This window comes from Littorina saxatilis, linkage group LG8 (assembly GCF_037325665.1).
Source record: "Littorina saxatilis isolate snail1 linkage group LG8, US_GU_Lsax_2.0, whole genome shotgun sequence".
In the NCBI taxonomy this organism is placed as follows: Eukaryota; Metazoa; Mollusca; class Gastropoda; order Littorinimorpha; family Littorinidae; genus Littorina; species Littorina saxatilis.
This window is the reverse complement of record NC_090252.1, coordinates 37,484,883-37,500,500: the sequence shown is the minus strand read 5'-3', so window position 1 is coordinate 37,500,500 and position 15,618 is coordinate 37,484,883. Positions and strand designations below refer to the sequence as shown.

The 15,618-nt window shown below is 43.7% G+C and overlaps 1 protein-coding gene across 1 annotated transcript in view; it reads left to right on the top strand.

Annotated features, from left to right (window-relative positions):
- LOC138973445 (dynein axonemal assembly factor 8-like) overlaps positions 1 to 15,618 on the top strand; it is a 79,008-nt gene that overhangs the window by 50,589 nt on the left and 12,801 nt on the right. The window contains exons 20-29 of the mRNA XM_070346166.1: positions 1,611 to 1,772; positions 3,913 to 4,216; positions 4,448 to 4,706; positions 5,646 to 5,844; positions 7,412 to 7,506; positions 9,181 to 9,304; positions 10,067 to 10,193; positions 11,030 to 11,120; positions 11,330 to 11,415; positions 14,642 to 14,711. Of these exons, the coding sequence (XP_070202267.1) occupies positions 1,611 to 1,772; positions 3,913 to 4,216; positions 4,448 to 4,706; positions 5,646 to 5,844; positions 7,412 to 7,506; positions 9,181 to 9,304; positions 10,067 to 10,193; positions 11,030 to 11,120; positions 11,330 to 11,415; positions 14,642 to 14,711 (1,517 nt within the window). The remainder of the gene's footprint in view (positions 1 to 1,610; positions 1,773 to 3,912; positions 4,217 to 4,447; positions 4,707 to 5,645; positions 5,845 to 7,411; positions 7,507 to 9,180; positions 9,305 to 10,066; positions 10,194 to 11,029; positions 11,121 to 11,329; positions 11,416 to 14,641; positions 14,712 to 15,618) is intronic.

Below are 15,618 nucleotides of genomic sequence, written 5' to 3'. Positions count from 1 at the left end.
TTTATCATGTTGTCAGCTGCACGGAGCTTGGAAGTATAATTTCCATTCAACGATCCGAGTTTGTTAAGTTTTAGCCTATTTTCAACGTCAAACACCATGAAACTATATATATTTGGAATCAGAAAATGGTAAGGAATAGATAGAAGTTGTTTTTAAGTGTCTTTTTTCATAAATAAAGATAGTGGTTATTTATCGGTTTTCTTCATTTTTAAGCATAATTATCAATACAAAACAACAAAACTATATCGTTTTAGATACAGGACGCAATAGGGAATACACTAATATAAATTTTTTGTTTCAAATATTAGTTTTTAAAAATTTGAAAAAATGACATATTTCGAACAAACATTTCAATAACAAAACTTTAAGTGACCAAACTGAAATGCAATCCCATAATCCGGCCTAGATCTGAGATTGTGTGATAAGAAATTCGATCAAATTGATGAAAAACTGTAACTGTGAAAGTGCTGCCTCGACCTTTTGGCAAACGGTAAAATATGACGTCATCAAACTGTCCTATCAATAAACGGAAAAACCTTCTATGAGAAAATCCAGTCAAAAATATCCATATCAAATTTCATAAAGATCCACTCCGTAGTTTTTGAGATATGATCTGCAGTGTGAAAAAACGCCCATAACGCCCAAAACGCAAACTCATTTGTCATGATTTGGTCGTGTTCTGCTGATACTATAATGTTTTTCTTTCCTAAAACACACTATAATAGTAGCCTTTCCCAATGTCTATGCTAAAACTGACTTGTCTGTGTTGTCAATGATTTTGCTACAGTGTGAGAACACAATCTCACGCCCATAACGCTATGACACGAAAACTCATTTGGTCGTGTTCTGCCGATACTGTAATGTTTTTCTTTCTTAAAACACACTATAATAGTAGCCCTCTCCAAATGCAATGCTAAAAATGACTGGTCTGTGTTGTCAATGATTTTCTGCGAGAATGCGATCTATCTGTTTGTAGCAAAGACCGTGTGACACGAAAGTTATGAGCGGAAGACAAATCTGCTGAGTGCAATTACGTTTCAGAAGATAGTTGGTTAAAACAGTTTTATCACTCAGACACGCAAAGGAACACTATAACTTTATTATTCAGGCCATATTTGCTTTCCTTTGTCATGTATGAAAGTACTGGCCTTGGTTGAAGAAAGTGACCTGTCGCTGTGCAACAAATTTGTCGCCATTTTCCGCCGTGTTTTGTAAATAAAACGTGTTTACTACCCACACATACAAAACGATGCTGTTGGTTCTTTTTATTTTCTTATTGTTTGATTCATGCTTAGCAGTTTAGTATGCTTTGTTTTCTTCTCAATTCAATGGATGGCTATAAAATAAGCATTTAAATGTGAAGGTGTTAAAATTACCCATGATCTGAGCTGTTCACATATATATATTTACTCATGTGTTGTGTGTTTGTGATAATGTTTTGTTTAGAGCAATGTGTTATTCATTGATATGTGTGTGATTGCACGTTAAATGATGTTATGTTGTCGTAGGATTTTGATTGTACAGCACTTTGAGCAAAGTTAAACTCTGGATACATGCGCTATAGAAATGTTATGCATTATTATTATCATTATTATTCTTGTGTTCACCAGAAAAACTGCAGACGTTCAGCACCACCAATTCGTGGCTGAGCGACTTTGAGCTCCTGGGCATGAAATGGCTGGCGGGGATGAACACTTTCCAGACAAGGGAGGTCACTCCCTACGAGATTGGCGACGTCAGGTGGAGGAGTAGCGTCCAGTTCCTCGCCCATGGTATGATTTGTGGATGTTTTTTTTCTTTCTTTTTATATTTAGTCAAGTTTTGACTAAATATTTTAACATCGAGGGGGAATCGAAACGAGGGTCGTGGTGTATGTGCGTGCGTGCGTGCGTGTGTGTGTGTGTGTGTGTGTGTGTGTGTGTGTGTGTGTGTAGAGCGATTCAGACTAAACTACTGGACCGATCTTTATGAAATTTGACATGAGAGTTCCTGGGTATGAAATCCCCGAACGTTTTTTTCATTTTTTTGATAAATGTCTTTGATGACGTCATATCCGGCTTTTCGTGAAAGTTGAGGCGGCACTGTCACGCCCTCATTTTTCAACCAAATTGGTTGAAATTTTGGTCAAGTAATCTTCGACGAAGCCCGGGGTTCGGTATTGCATTTCAGCTTGGTGGCTTAAAAATTAATTAATGACTTTGGTCATTAAAAATCTGAAAATTGTAAAAAAAAATAAAAATTTATAAAACGATCCAAATTTACGTTTATCTTATTCTCCATCATTTGCTGATTCCAAAAACATATAAATATGTTATATTCGGATTAAAAACAAGCTCTGAAAATTAAATATATAAAAATTATTATCAAAATTAAATTGTCCAAATCAATTTAAAAACACTTTCATCTTATTCCTTGTCGGTTCCTGATTCCAAAAACATATAGATATGATATGTTTGGATTAAAAACACGCTCAGAAAGTTAAAACAAAGAAAGGTACAGAAAAGCGTGCTATCCTTCTTAGCGCAACTACTACCCCGCTCTTCTTGTCAATTTCACTGCCTTTGCCATGAGCGGTGGCCTGACGATGCTACGAGTAAAATGGCATTGCGTTTCATTCTGTGAGTTCGACAGCTACTTGACTAAATATTGTATTTTCGCCTTACGCGACTTGTTTTCTTTTTAGATTTAGCTCAGTCAGTAGCGGCGCTGGCTTTAAAACCAGTTGTTGCTATCGACGTGGAATCAACCCCCGCATTTGGAAGGGGATTACCCAGATTCAAGTTTGTGCAGACTCTCCTCGGTGTACAAGTGTTTAGACGTTAAACAGAAGTTTTGTTTGTATTTTAACATGTGTGACCCTCCACCACGAAATGAGTCGCATGTCATCTCGCGTGGTTCTGCGCTAGGCTTAATATAAGTCCGGGGAGTGTCTGGTAACAGTGTGAGGGTCACCTTAGTCACAGGCTTATAACTCAAACAGTTTTTGCTCTTTTCTAAAACGGTGTTCACCACTGGATAGAGCATAAAAAAACTCTGTTGGAAAATGTAAACATGAAAATCATGCAAAGGTGACATGCGACTCATTCCGTGGTGGAGGGTCACATTTGTGTTCTCTTGTGTTCCCCTAGCACCTCCTCTTGGGGGGGTATACAGTGGCACCCCCCTGTCAAGACCCCGTCAATTTCACATTTGTTATATGAAGTCTTATATCGCGCGCGTATCTCCAGACTCGGACTCAAGGCGCAGGGATCTATTTATGCCGTGTGAGATGGAATGTTTTACACAATACATCACGCATTCACATCGACCAGCAGATCGCAGCCATTTCGGCGCATATCCTACTTTTCACGGCCTATTATTGCAAATCACACGGGTATTTTGGTGGACATTTTTTTTTATCTATGCCTATACAAATTTGCCAGGAAAGACCCTTTTGTCAATCGTGGGATCTTTAACGTGCACACCCCAATGTAGTGTACACGAAAGGACCTCGGTTTTTCGTCTCATCCGAAAGACTAGCACTTGAACCCACCACCTAGGTTAGGAAAGGCAGGAGAAAATTGCTAACGCCCTGACCCAGGGTCGAACTCGCAACCTCTCGCTTCCGAGCGCAAGTGTGTTACCACTCGGCCACCCAGTCCTTTACTACCATTTTAAGACTCCCTCCCGTTTCGGCCTGATTTTCTCCGATTGTTAGAGGTCTTAAATGTGGGGTAACACCGTATTGATTTAACTTTTTATATAATAATAAAGAGATAAAAAAATTACTGTAATCACGTATGAACAAAAAATACAAAAAAAGTTAAAGACTCTTTTGTCTTTTGATTTATCGCTCTCCCGCGCAGTCACCACAGTTTTTCTTCTTTAACTTTTTTTATACACAACGTGTGTGCTGTCTCACCTGTCTCGCAGAGCCTGCTGTGGTGTTTGCAATCCGCGGCGTCAACGCCTTCAAGAAGCTGGAACCCTTCGTCTGCCTCCCCGTCACCACCCCCACCACCACCATCCCCCAAAACTCCACCTCCGCTCGTCTCCGCAGCCGGGACGCTCCCCACCCGACGCGTCTCATGTCGCGCAGTCCCAAGGAGACCTACATGTTTGTGAGGTTGTTCTTCTCCGCCCATGAGCTGTTTCCCGACCCCGACTCGCGCATGTTGCTTCCCTGCTTGCCCGAGTCGCGGCTGTATTACGACACGCTGGAGTGGACTGAGCTAGGGTGAGTGTGGGTGTTGTGTGTGTGTGGGTGTGGGTGTGGGGGGGAGGGGGGTTGGTGTAGTGTGTGTGAGTGTGTGGGGGTAGGGGCGGAGGGGGGGTGTGTGTGTGTGTGTGTGTGTGTGTGTGTGTGTGCATACATACTGTCTGCCAGTGTGTCTGTGAGACTTGCCTTATTTTTACTTTACACTTGAACCACTCCATAATTATCTAACCACCTCACCTCTGTCCACAGAAACGTGGAAGGCTCCAAACCCAGGATTCTCCTCAAGTCGGTGGAAGAGCAAGACCTGACGCAGGAGAACGTTCCAGAAATGCTGCTGTGCGACGGCATCCCCCTCACCACCTTCCTGCTCATCAAGCCTCGCGCCGCTCGCAAACACCTGGCCAAGATCGTGAGGCGAGTGCTGCACGAGGGCTTCACCATCGTGGGCTTCAGGCTAGACTTGATGAGCTCGCAGCTGGCAGAGCGCTTTTTGGCTTTGGAGTTTGAGGTGAGTCGCCTGTGAGATTTAGGTGTTATTGTAGAACGTGTTTAGAACATGACATGTGTTGTGACAAACATGTTGGACATGACAGACGGGCGCAGTGGCCCAGTGGATAAGACATCGGCCTCCTAATTGGAAGGTCGTAAGTTAAAATCCTGGCTGTAATTCATGTCAGAGTTCGGTGGATTATGAAAACAGGAAAATACCCAGCATGCTTCCTCCGAAAGCTGCATATGGCTGCCTGAATGGCGGGGTAAACATGGTCATACACATAAAAATCCACTTGTTCAAAAACATGAGTGAACATGGGAGTTTTAGCCCATGAAGGAAGAAAAAATCATCATTAAACAGACTGGAAGCTTCTTCTTCTTCTTCTGCGTTCGTGGGCTGAAACTCCCACGTACACTCGTGTTTTTTGCACGAGTGGAATTTTACGTGTATGACCGTTTTTACCCCGCCATTAAGGCAGCCATACGCCGCTTTCGGAGGAAGCATGCTGGGTATTTTCGTGTTTCTATAACCCACCGAACTCTGACATGGATTACAGGATCTTTTCCGTGCGCACTTGGTCTTGTGCTTGCGTGTACACACGAAGGGGGATAAGCCACTAGCAGGTCTGCACATAAGTTGACCTGAGAGATCGGAAAAATCTCCACACTTAACCCACCAGGCGGCCGCGATTCGATCCCTCGACCTTCCGATTAAGAGGCCTACGTCTTACCACTCGTCAGACTAGAAGCAAACGAGTTTGAAATGTGAGAAACAAAGGAAAGTAAGCGCTCTAAATGCATACGACATCTGCAGTAGAGTGAGTGAAAGTTATACGGAACCAATATCCTGGCAGCTGAGAGAATAATAAAAACATTGAAAGGAACAAGAGCTTTTCATTCTCAAACGTGTTTGACCTTTTTTTTGATAATAACATCTTTGATACAATTCTGACAGAACACCAGCCAGCTGCACGACCTTCACCTTGAGTACCTGACGTCGGAGCCCAGCATCTACATGGCGCTGTGTCGTGAAAACGCAGTGAAGAAACTGCGCGACCTGATCGGCCCTGAGGACCCCCTACAGGCGCGACGCCAGAACCAGTTCTACTGGCGTGGGATCTATGGTGCTGACTCTGTTCACAATGGACTCTATGGTGAGTGTTCTTCTTCCTCAGCGTTCAACGGTTGTGTCACTCTTAGTCTTAGGCCTGCTGTTCTTATGGACTGGCAAGTTCGGCGCAGGTCTTCCAGTGTACAGTTCCCCAAAGTTTAGTACAGTAGACTTCCACTATATCGCGGTATTTGGGGTCCAAAGATTTGAGATCGCGATATATCCGATTCGCGAAACAATGGGTGAAAGGGGAGTCCGCGGTTAAAATTTAAACAAAAAAAAATTTGTTTTTAAAGGTTGGTCCTGTTTTTTTCAGGGTCCAAGAGGTCTTCGCAATATAGCCGAATTTGCGATATAGTGGACCGCGATTTAGTGGAAGTCCCCTGTATCAGGAGTTGTCCTCTCTGGCCAGGTCTGGTCGCGCAGGGGGGCAAGCAGAGGACATGCTTGTAGAACGTGCTGCAGAATCTCTTCTTCCTGACGCCACAGTCACACAGAGCTGTAGGTGCAACGCCTGTCCTTTTGAGGTGTGCCTTCAGACCGTAGTGTCCCGTACAAAGGCGGAAGATGGCCGTCTGTTCTGCTCGAGTCAGATGGAGGATGGGTTCTTGGGTGGGCTGGTAGCTAGCTGTCTGTCTTCTCTTTGAAGGTCGACGCCCAGCGGTTTGTGATGAGGGTCATTGTCTCTCGGTGAGTGTTCAGTTCTGAAGGTTGGCATTCAGGTCACGGTCGAACCTGTTAATGACGGACACCCATGGGACCAGTTAAAACAGGTCCTTGTAGACAGGTGTTTATTGTGGCATTGAGGTGAATTGAACAGGGAAAAATGTCAATGGAGATCCTTTGGGATGGTGGTATTGGGAATGGTTGACTGTACATTATTGCAATATTCATTTCCACTTTGCTGAGGATTGCTGTACATTTTAAAGAAATGTAGATTTTGTGCATTTTCGTGCATGCTGGGGCTTCAAATTGCGTCACTGTCGACACGGAACAAATGAAATATCTTAATAGATGTAAGGGTTGTGTCCTTTGAATAACTGTGTTAGCATGTACTCGGATTTATTATATTGATGACTATATTTTTAGATATGATTTTAGGGAATTCATTTATCTTTATCCATGCAACCTGTGATTACTCCTGTCAAATTGGTGCTAAAAGAACAACCAGTCCGTTTTGAACTGTCTGGTTGGTATACACACGTAAATAGGCCCAGTGAAATTGAACACTTTATCTGTACATAGTTATTATGATATATGCGTGTGGAAGGAGTGTGAAGTTTTATGCATACACCATAACAAAATCCTGTGCTTTGCATTTGGTAAATAAACTCTTTGACTTTGACTTTGACTTGACTTTGACAAGATTAATTTTGTGTCAGTGGTACAAGAAAAGAAATGTGCACAACACCAGAAAATGAAATATTTACGCAACATTTCACCATGCACGTGACCCAGCTTTCAGATAATTACACAAATGAGAGAAAACATACTCATTGCAAAGTTTTTCTCCTTCCCTTCCGCCTCCCCATCATCATCTTCGTTGTCATCATCATCACAGCAGCAGCATATTTTTGTCAACATCATTGACTTGAACCTTTTTGTTCCAGCCTCTCGCACACACATTGAAGCCATGTGGGACCAGAGAGCGTTCTTCCCTGACGGTCTGTGCTGCAACCCTACCTATGACTTGCAGATGGAACAGGTACTGGTGGCTTGTGGTGTATACCTGTTACATTCTGGGATAGTGTGTGTGTGTGTGTGTGTATGTGTGTGTGTGTGTATGTGTGTGTGTGTGTGGGTGTGTGTGTGACATTGTGTGTGTGTGTGTTTGTCTGTCTTTCTGTCTGTCGGTCTGTGTGAGTTTGTCTATAGGTGTGTCTGTGTTTGTGTGTGTGTGTGTGCGACATTGTGTGTGTGTGTGTGTGTGTGTGTGTGTGTGTGTTTGTCTGTCTGTCTTTCTGTCTGTCGGTCTGTGTGAGTTTGTCTATAGGTGTGTCTGTGTTTGTCTGTCTTTCTTTCTGTTGGTCTGTGTGAGTTTGTCTATAGGTGTGTCTGTGTTTGTGTGTGTGTGTGTGCGACATTGTGTGTGTGTGTGTGTGTGTGTTTGTCTGTCTGTCTTTCTGTCTGTCGGTCTGTGTGAGTTTGTCTATAGGTGTGTCTGTGTTTGTCTGTCTTTCTGTCTGTCGGTCTGTGTGAGTTTGTCTATAGGTGTGTCTGTGTTTGTGTGTGTGTGTGTGCGACATTGTGTGTGTGTGTGTGTGTTTGTCTGTCTTTCTGTCTGTCAGTCTGTGTGAGTTTGTCTATAGGTGTGTCTGTGTTTGTGTGTGTGTGTGTGCGACATTGTGTGTGTGTGTGTGTGTGTGTGTGTGTGTGTTTGTCTGTCTGTCGGTCTGTGTGAGTTTGTCTATAGGTGTGTCTGTGTTTGTGCACACCTGTGTATACCTTCTTGTCTCTGTATTTTTTTTCTCTCAGTCTGTCTGTCTGTCTCTTTCTCTACCTTTGTCCGTCTGTCTGTCCTTTGTCCCTCTCGCTCTCAATCTGACTGTCACCGAATGTGTGGGTACGTGGGTGTGAGAGACAAACAGACAGACAGAGACAGAGAGTGACCAACACAGAGGTACATGCAGAGACAGAGCGAATTAAGCCAAGATGGACAGACAGACAGTTTATTTAGTAACGTTTTCAAACCGTTTTGGATTCACGAAAAGCTAGGCTAATATTTCACTGTTATGAGGGTCCTGGTAGTTTAGTTGGTGGAACACTGGACTTGGCAGAGCTTTGGGTTGTTGGTTCAAATCCAGGCCAGGATAAACATGGGTCAACTTTATGGGCAGACTTAGAGAATGTTATCCATGTCCCACCCTCGTGTCAACACTGTGTTACGTGAAAGACCTTGGTAAGGCCAAAAAAAAGGTCTGTTTACGGTAACATAGGCCAAAAAAATAGGGTCGGTAGGTCGGGATTTTTTTTTATTTTTATTTTTTTTCCAAAAAACCATATTTTTACGTTATTGTGTGGTTTTTTTTTTTTTTTTTCCCAAATGCCAAAAATAAGTCTAGGGTCGCGCGAAAAAAATAGGGTCGGTCGGGTTACCGTAAACAGACTATTTTTTCTTTTTTGCCTAATTCTGTCAGAAGTGGAGATGGCCGATTACACCTAAACACACAGATAGACAAACACCTAGGTAGTGTGACTCTTGTTACTGCTAGCTGTCCACTGGGGGACACCTAAACACACAGATAGACAAACACCTAGGTAGTGTGACTCTTGTTACTGCTAGCTGTCCACTGGGAGGAAATAAGCTGAATTTCCCAGCAATGTGGTGATAAAAGTTCTAAAACTGAAATGTCATGTTCTCCACAAACTCTGTGTGTAGATCCCGTGTCCAGCAGTGGACGGCATGATGGACGTAAACTTCCACAAAAGACGACATGCTGTGCGCACTGACGCCAATCTACAAGACAAACCTGGGATGCCCCATATCTCTGTCACTGAGCAAAGTAAGTTAGGATGTCTCTTTACATACATTTAACAGTTTGTATATTTACATGGATATGTATGTGTTAATTATTTGCTTTGGTGTGAGTGTGTGTGTGTGTGTGTGTGTGTATGTGTGTGTGTGTGTGTGTCACAGTTTGTGTGTGTCACAGTGTGTGTGTATGTGATTTGTAAAGTGACAAATTTGTAAAATGATATTTTACTTTGGTATATTTAACATTGCATTGTGTACTCAGTGTATTTAATGGTTTATTTCACCAGAGCAATGACCCGTAACGCTTTCTGCTCTTCCTGTTTTCTCCTTCACACAGAGGTGTACACATTGCTGATGCAGATGACGTGTCATGTACTCACACACATACACATGCACACACACATACACATTCACATGTATGCACGCACGCATGCACACACACATCTGTACCCACATACACACACATGCACGCACAAGTACACACACACACACACACACACACACACACGCAAACACACACACACACACACACAACACACACACACACACACACAAAACAAACACACACACACACACACACACACACACACACACACACACACACACACAAAACACACACACACACACACACATACACACACACACACACACACACACACACACAAACGGAAGAACACAGAAAAATGTCCTGCTCACACAAACACCGTTCTCAGTGTATACTGTATGGTCTAGTTCACCAGAGCAATGACCCGTAACACTTTCTGCTCTCCCTGTTTTCTCCTTCACACAGAGGCGCACACATTGCTGATGCAGACGACGTGTCTGGTGCTCCCTCCGTCGCTCACCAGGAGGTGCTGCAGGGATGGCGGCAAAGAGGCGCCGTTCGAAGACATTCTCTCCCTTTTGCTTAGCCGAGGGTAAGGCGTCTGTCTCACTTTTTTGTTGTACATAGAACCCCCCTTTAAAAAAAAATTTTTAAAAAAAGAGAAAATCAAGTCTTACCAAGGAGGGACAGAACGCCTGTGAAAGAAGAACACATATATATACAGACCTCAAAAAAACTGAGAAAATTGGGTCTTAAAAGGGTGGGAGTCTTACAATGGGGGTAAATTTACAGAGGTTATGAACAAAAAGTCTGAAAAAACAGGGTTTTAAAAGGGAGTTAGTCTTAAATTGGGGGGTCTTAAAAAATAATCGTGTAACGGGTATACCTCAAGCTAGGCATTTTTAGATACATATTCGACGGGCGAAGTGGCGCAGTGGTAAGACGTCGGCCTCCTAAACGGGAGGTCGTGAGTTCGAATCCCGGTCGCTGCCGCCTGGTGGGTTAAGAGTGGAGATTTTTCCGATCTCCCAGGTCAACTTATGTGCAGACCTGCTAGTGACTTAACCCCCTTTGTGTGTACACGCAAGCACAAGACCAAGTGTGCACGGAAAAGATCCTGCAATCCATGTCGGAGTTCGATGGGTTATGGAAACACGAAAATACCCAGCATGCCTTCTCAACGAAAACGAAGTGAAGCTGACTATGCTCTCAGAGTAGTGTGGGGAACGCAAATGGGCAAACGAGCTCGCACGTCACCAGAATTTCTGGAACGCTGAAGAAGAAGAAGAAGATACATATTCCCAAAGTTTGTGCGTTCATTTGGACATGTTTTGGCTGGATCAGCTTGCTATAACGCCCTTTGTCTTTTACTCATAGTGTGTATGTGGTTTGTGCGTTAAAAATGATAATGGATTATTTTGTGTGCAGGTTTGAGTTGGTGGGAGCTCGCATGGTGTGGATGAGCCAGCAGCAAGCGGAGCAGTTCCTACACATTCTGCACAGCGGCAGCTTTGAGGCCGTGAGTTGGTCATTCTGTAGTACACTGTCACTGCAATGCTGTGTCCGTTTCCACATGAATACTTACCTTAACAGCCAATGCAGCGCTATACCAAAAAATTATATCAACGTTGACACACTATCATCGTGTAATTTCATGACGGTTCCACTGTGATTCATTACAGGTGGTGAGTCGTATAAGTATTTGCTTCTCTTGTTTGTTTATCCCAGGTGTCTCAGTTAACATGCGGACCATCCTTAGTCTTGGCGCTGGAGAGGGACAACGCTGTTGTTGCCTTTGAGAGCACGCTTGGCACGTGAGTACAGCTTTTTAATTCATAATATTGATAATGAGGATATTTATTTGAAGCAAATCCTTAAACAGTTCTAAGTGCCTCATAATAAAAACATGCGTAAATAAATTATTCTGTACACAATTCCAAATCAAATAATACACATCATAATATACTTATACACTTTGGAAAGTTTTAACCCACATAATTCCAAGTCAAATAATTAAACACATCAAAATAAACTAATACAATTTACAAAATTTGCAATGCACATACATGAATTTCAAAGCTCACAAGTAAAAATATTTATTATACATAAATAGCTCAACTACAGTACTGCTGCTGAAAACACACACACACAGACACATGCAACACACACACACACACGCACACACACACACACACATGCACACACACACACACACACACACACACACACGCACAGGCACAGGCACACACACACACACACACACACACACACACACACACACACACACACACACACACACACACACACACACAGAGGCACACACACGCTGACACAAACACAAAGGATAGTACAGAAATACAGTGAAACCTGTCTATCACCACCATGCAACTGGGACTGATCAAAAAAGGTCTTTATAGACGGATGTTTGCTAAGCAAAATGAAATCTATCTTCTTGATATTCCAAGCTCTCATAAGCTCACATGAAGCATAGCAAAGTGTGTGGGATTGATATCTTGCTAGAGATACGAAGACTCGATGTTCAAAGCTCTCGCGACATTTAAACCATAGCAAAGAGCATGTGGGACGGATGTCTTGCTTGAGCTGCTCAGATTAAAGGTATTTTACACACAAACAAAAGATCATCATGGATTCTTTGAGGTGGTTGCTATTGAGAGGTGGTTGCTATTGAGAGGTGGTCACCAGGACAGGTTCAACTGTATACAGTGTTTTGTTTGCCTTTTGGGACTTGACTTGATAAGCTCTAGCCTCCGAGTCTCAGAAGTGCAAAGAAATATATTCCCAGTCCGTAATGTTGCTTGCAGCATAATAGCTGCATGGTTTAATTGTTTCTGGTGTACTAACATGGCGTCGCTTTGGCTTCACTGATTGATGAGCGATGGGTTTACTATTCCTTTTGCGACCAGTGTCCTTTTCACCAAAAAGGGGAGGCTAGAAGTAGAAAAGAAAGAGGATCATGACTAATTCCAGTTTTGCAGTTATCTCCCTTACACTTTCTCTCTGCACCTCGGAAGTTAATTGACAGTCCGACCCAACAGAAATGCATTTGTCTGTTTTGTGTTCCTGTGATTGTTTCATTGAGGCTGATGTTAATTAGCACAGACCTTCCCTTGCAAAACACTTCTGCTCACTGAGGGCGGGGATGTAGATCAGTCGGTAGCGCGCTGGATTTGTATCCAGTTGGTGCTGTCAGCGTGAGTTCGTCCCCACGTTCGGCGAGAGATTTATTTCTCAGAGTCAACTTTGTGTACAGACTCTCTTCGGTGTCCGAACACCCCCGTGTCTACACGCAAGCACAAGACCAAGTGCGCACGAAAAAGATCCTTTAATCCATGTCAGAGTTTGGTGGGTTATAGAAACACGAAAATACCCAGCATGCTTCCTCTGAAAGCGGCGTATGGCTGCCTAAATGGCGGGGTAAAAACGGTCATACACGTAAAAGCCGTGGGAGTTTCAGCCCATGAACGAACAAACAAACAAACAAACAAACAAACAAACTTCTGCTCACTATCTCAGATCTTTTTCATGGGATAAGACGTACTATCCATCCATTTGGACACATATAAATATACCGACGTTGTTTGTTTGTTTGTTTGTTTGCTTAACGCCCAGCCGACCACGAAGGGCCATGTCAGGGCGGTGCTGCTTTGACATATAACGTGCGCCACACACAAGACATAAGTCGCAGCACAGGCTTCATGTCTCACCCAGTCACATTATTCTGACACCGGACCAACCAGTCCTAGCACTAACCCCATAATGCCAGACGCCAGGCGGAGCAGCCACTAGATTGCCAATTTTAAAGTCTTAGGTATGACCCGGCCGGTGGGTTCGAATCCCACGGCCTCCCGATCACGGGGCGGACGCCTTACCGCTAGGCCAACCGTGCCGGTTACCAACGTAGTGGATTTTGATAAATGAAATCAACAACAAAAATCCCACTCTGCACATAAAGCATCCAAGGCATTTGATTGTTGGTATGAGTCCAAGTGGAGGGCGGGTCCCGTCCCATGTAAAAGCCTTACCAGATCTGAGATAGTCGGCCCAATCGTTTACATGAGAAGGACTGTGCCTGTAAAGCTAAATTTGTCTGAGCTAAATCCCTGCGCCTTGAATATGTGCGCGATATAAATTGCATAAAAACATTTTAAAAAAATCAAAAAAAAATCCCTCCGCTTAGAACTGTACCCACGGAATACGCACGATATAAGCCTCATATTGATTGATTGATTGATTGATTTGTTGCTTTTTACAGTGGTTGTCAGAGGTGCCCACTGGTACGCTTTCAGCTAGCGTAACAATTCCTACGTTTTAAGACAAATTGCTACTCCGTTACACAAAGCTTAAAATTGCTACGCTCAAACAAATAATCACAAGTATGCAACAGTTGCCTCTTTCTTGTGAGTGCTGGTACTGCTCCCACTCCATGTAGTGGTCAGGATATGGTTCATAAAACATTGTCTACACTGAAAAGTGGTCCTGCAGACACTCTCTAATAATTGACGCATGTTCCTGCTTTCTGGATAAACTTGTTAAAAAATGTATATTTTTACGCAAGATCGCGTAAATGTGGACGTGCAAATAAATGTTTGACAATGCTACACGTTGACACCATTTGCTACGATGAAAATTTAAAAAGAATTTCATTGTTACACTTGAAGCTTCAAGAGGTTCACTAGCCGACAGAAATGTTGCTGGCCCGATACATACCACAGTTGATCTGCAGTGTTAATATGGCTTTAAATCCCGATATTACAACCAAAAGGGTCGCATTTGACCAGAATTTTCATTGGCCAGCCGGGCTCGTGCTCGGTGGATTTTTTACTCGCCCCTGGTGACCGGGCGGACGATTTGGCCATCCCTGCATGTAATCTTATTCTTCGTTCATAGGCTGAAACTGCCACATTCACTTTTGCATGAGTGGGTGTTAAATTGTATGACCGTTTTTACCTCGCCATTCAGGCAGCCAAACGTCGCTTTCGGGAAATTTTATTTAATCTATTGTGGGTTTCTTCTTTGTAGGAGCGAGGAGGCCCAGACAGTTATATCAGCTTACGGTAAAGACCTGCGTCGTCCTGCAGACCTTAAGCAGGTGAGTTTGCTCAGCAGTTTCCCTTTTTCTTTGGATTTGTTTGTTTGGTGCATTTGTGGCTAATAGTTCTGAATTAACCAACGCTAGCCCCTTCTTTCACCTAAACCCTTAACTCACTCTCTTTCTCTGTCTCTCTCTCTCTCCCTCCCTCCCTCTCTTTCGTTCTCTCTCTCTCTCTCTCTCCCCCTCTCTCCCCCTCACTCTCACTCTCTCTCTCTCCCTCCCTCTCTCTCCCTCCCTCTCTCTCTCTCTTTCCCTCACTCTCTCTATCTCTCCCTCTCTCTCCCTCTCCCTCTCTCTCTCTCTCTCCCTCTCCCTCTCCCTCTCTCTCTCTCCTTCCCTCCCCCCTCTCTCTCTCACTCACTCTGTCCCTCTCTCTCTCTCCCCCCCTCTCTCTCTCTCTCTCCCCTATCTCTCTCTGTCTCCCCGCCCTCTGTCTCTCTCTCTCTCTCTCTCTCTCTCTCTCTCTCTCTCTCTCTCTCTCTCTCTCAATTTTCTTCAAATCGCACCCAAATTGATTGGAGCGCGGCCATCCTGAGCGCCCAAAGTGTTGTGTGCAAACTTGATTATGAGGCAGCAGCGCATCCATAATTGTGGGTCGCCTTCAAGGCGCATTGAATCACTACGCCTGCCTTTACCCCACCCCGTGCTTTCTGACTCGGTGCCAGGGCTTTAAATTGTCAAGGCGCCCCTGTTTTGTTTTAAACTGCCGTTCAAAAATTGTCCATGAGCGCCATTTTGATTTAAAACTTTGTTTTGGGTTTAATTTTTGGGTTGTTTCGGGTAAGCTGAGATATTTGGGTGTGTGGGTGTTAGTGTGTGTGGTGTGTGTGTGTGTGTGTGTGTTCGGACTGCACTTGGCTTTTTATTTTGCAGGTTTGCAGGTTTTAGGTACGCTGATAGGGAG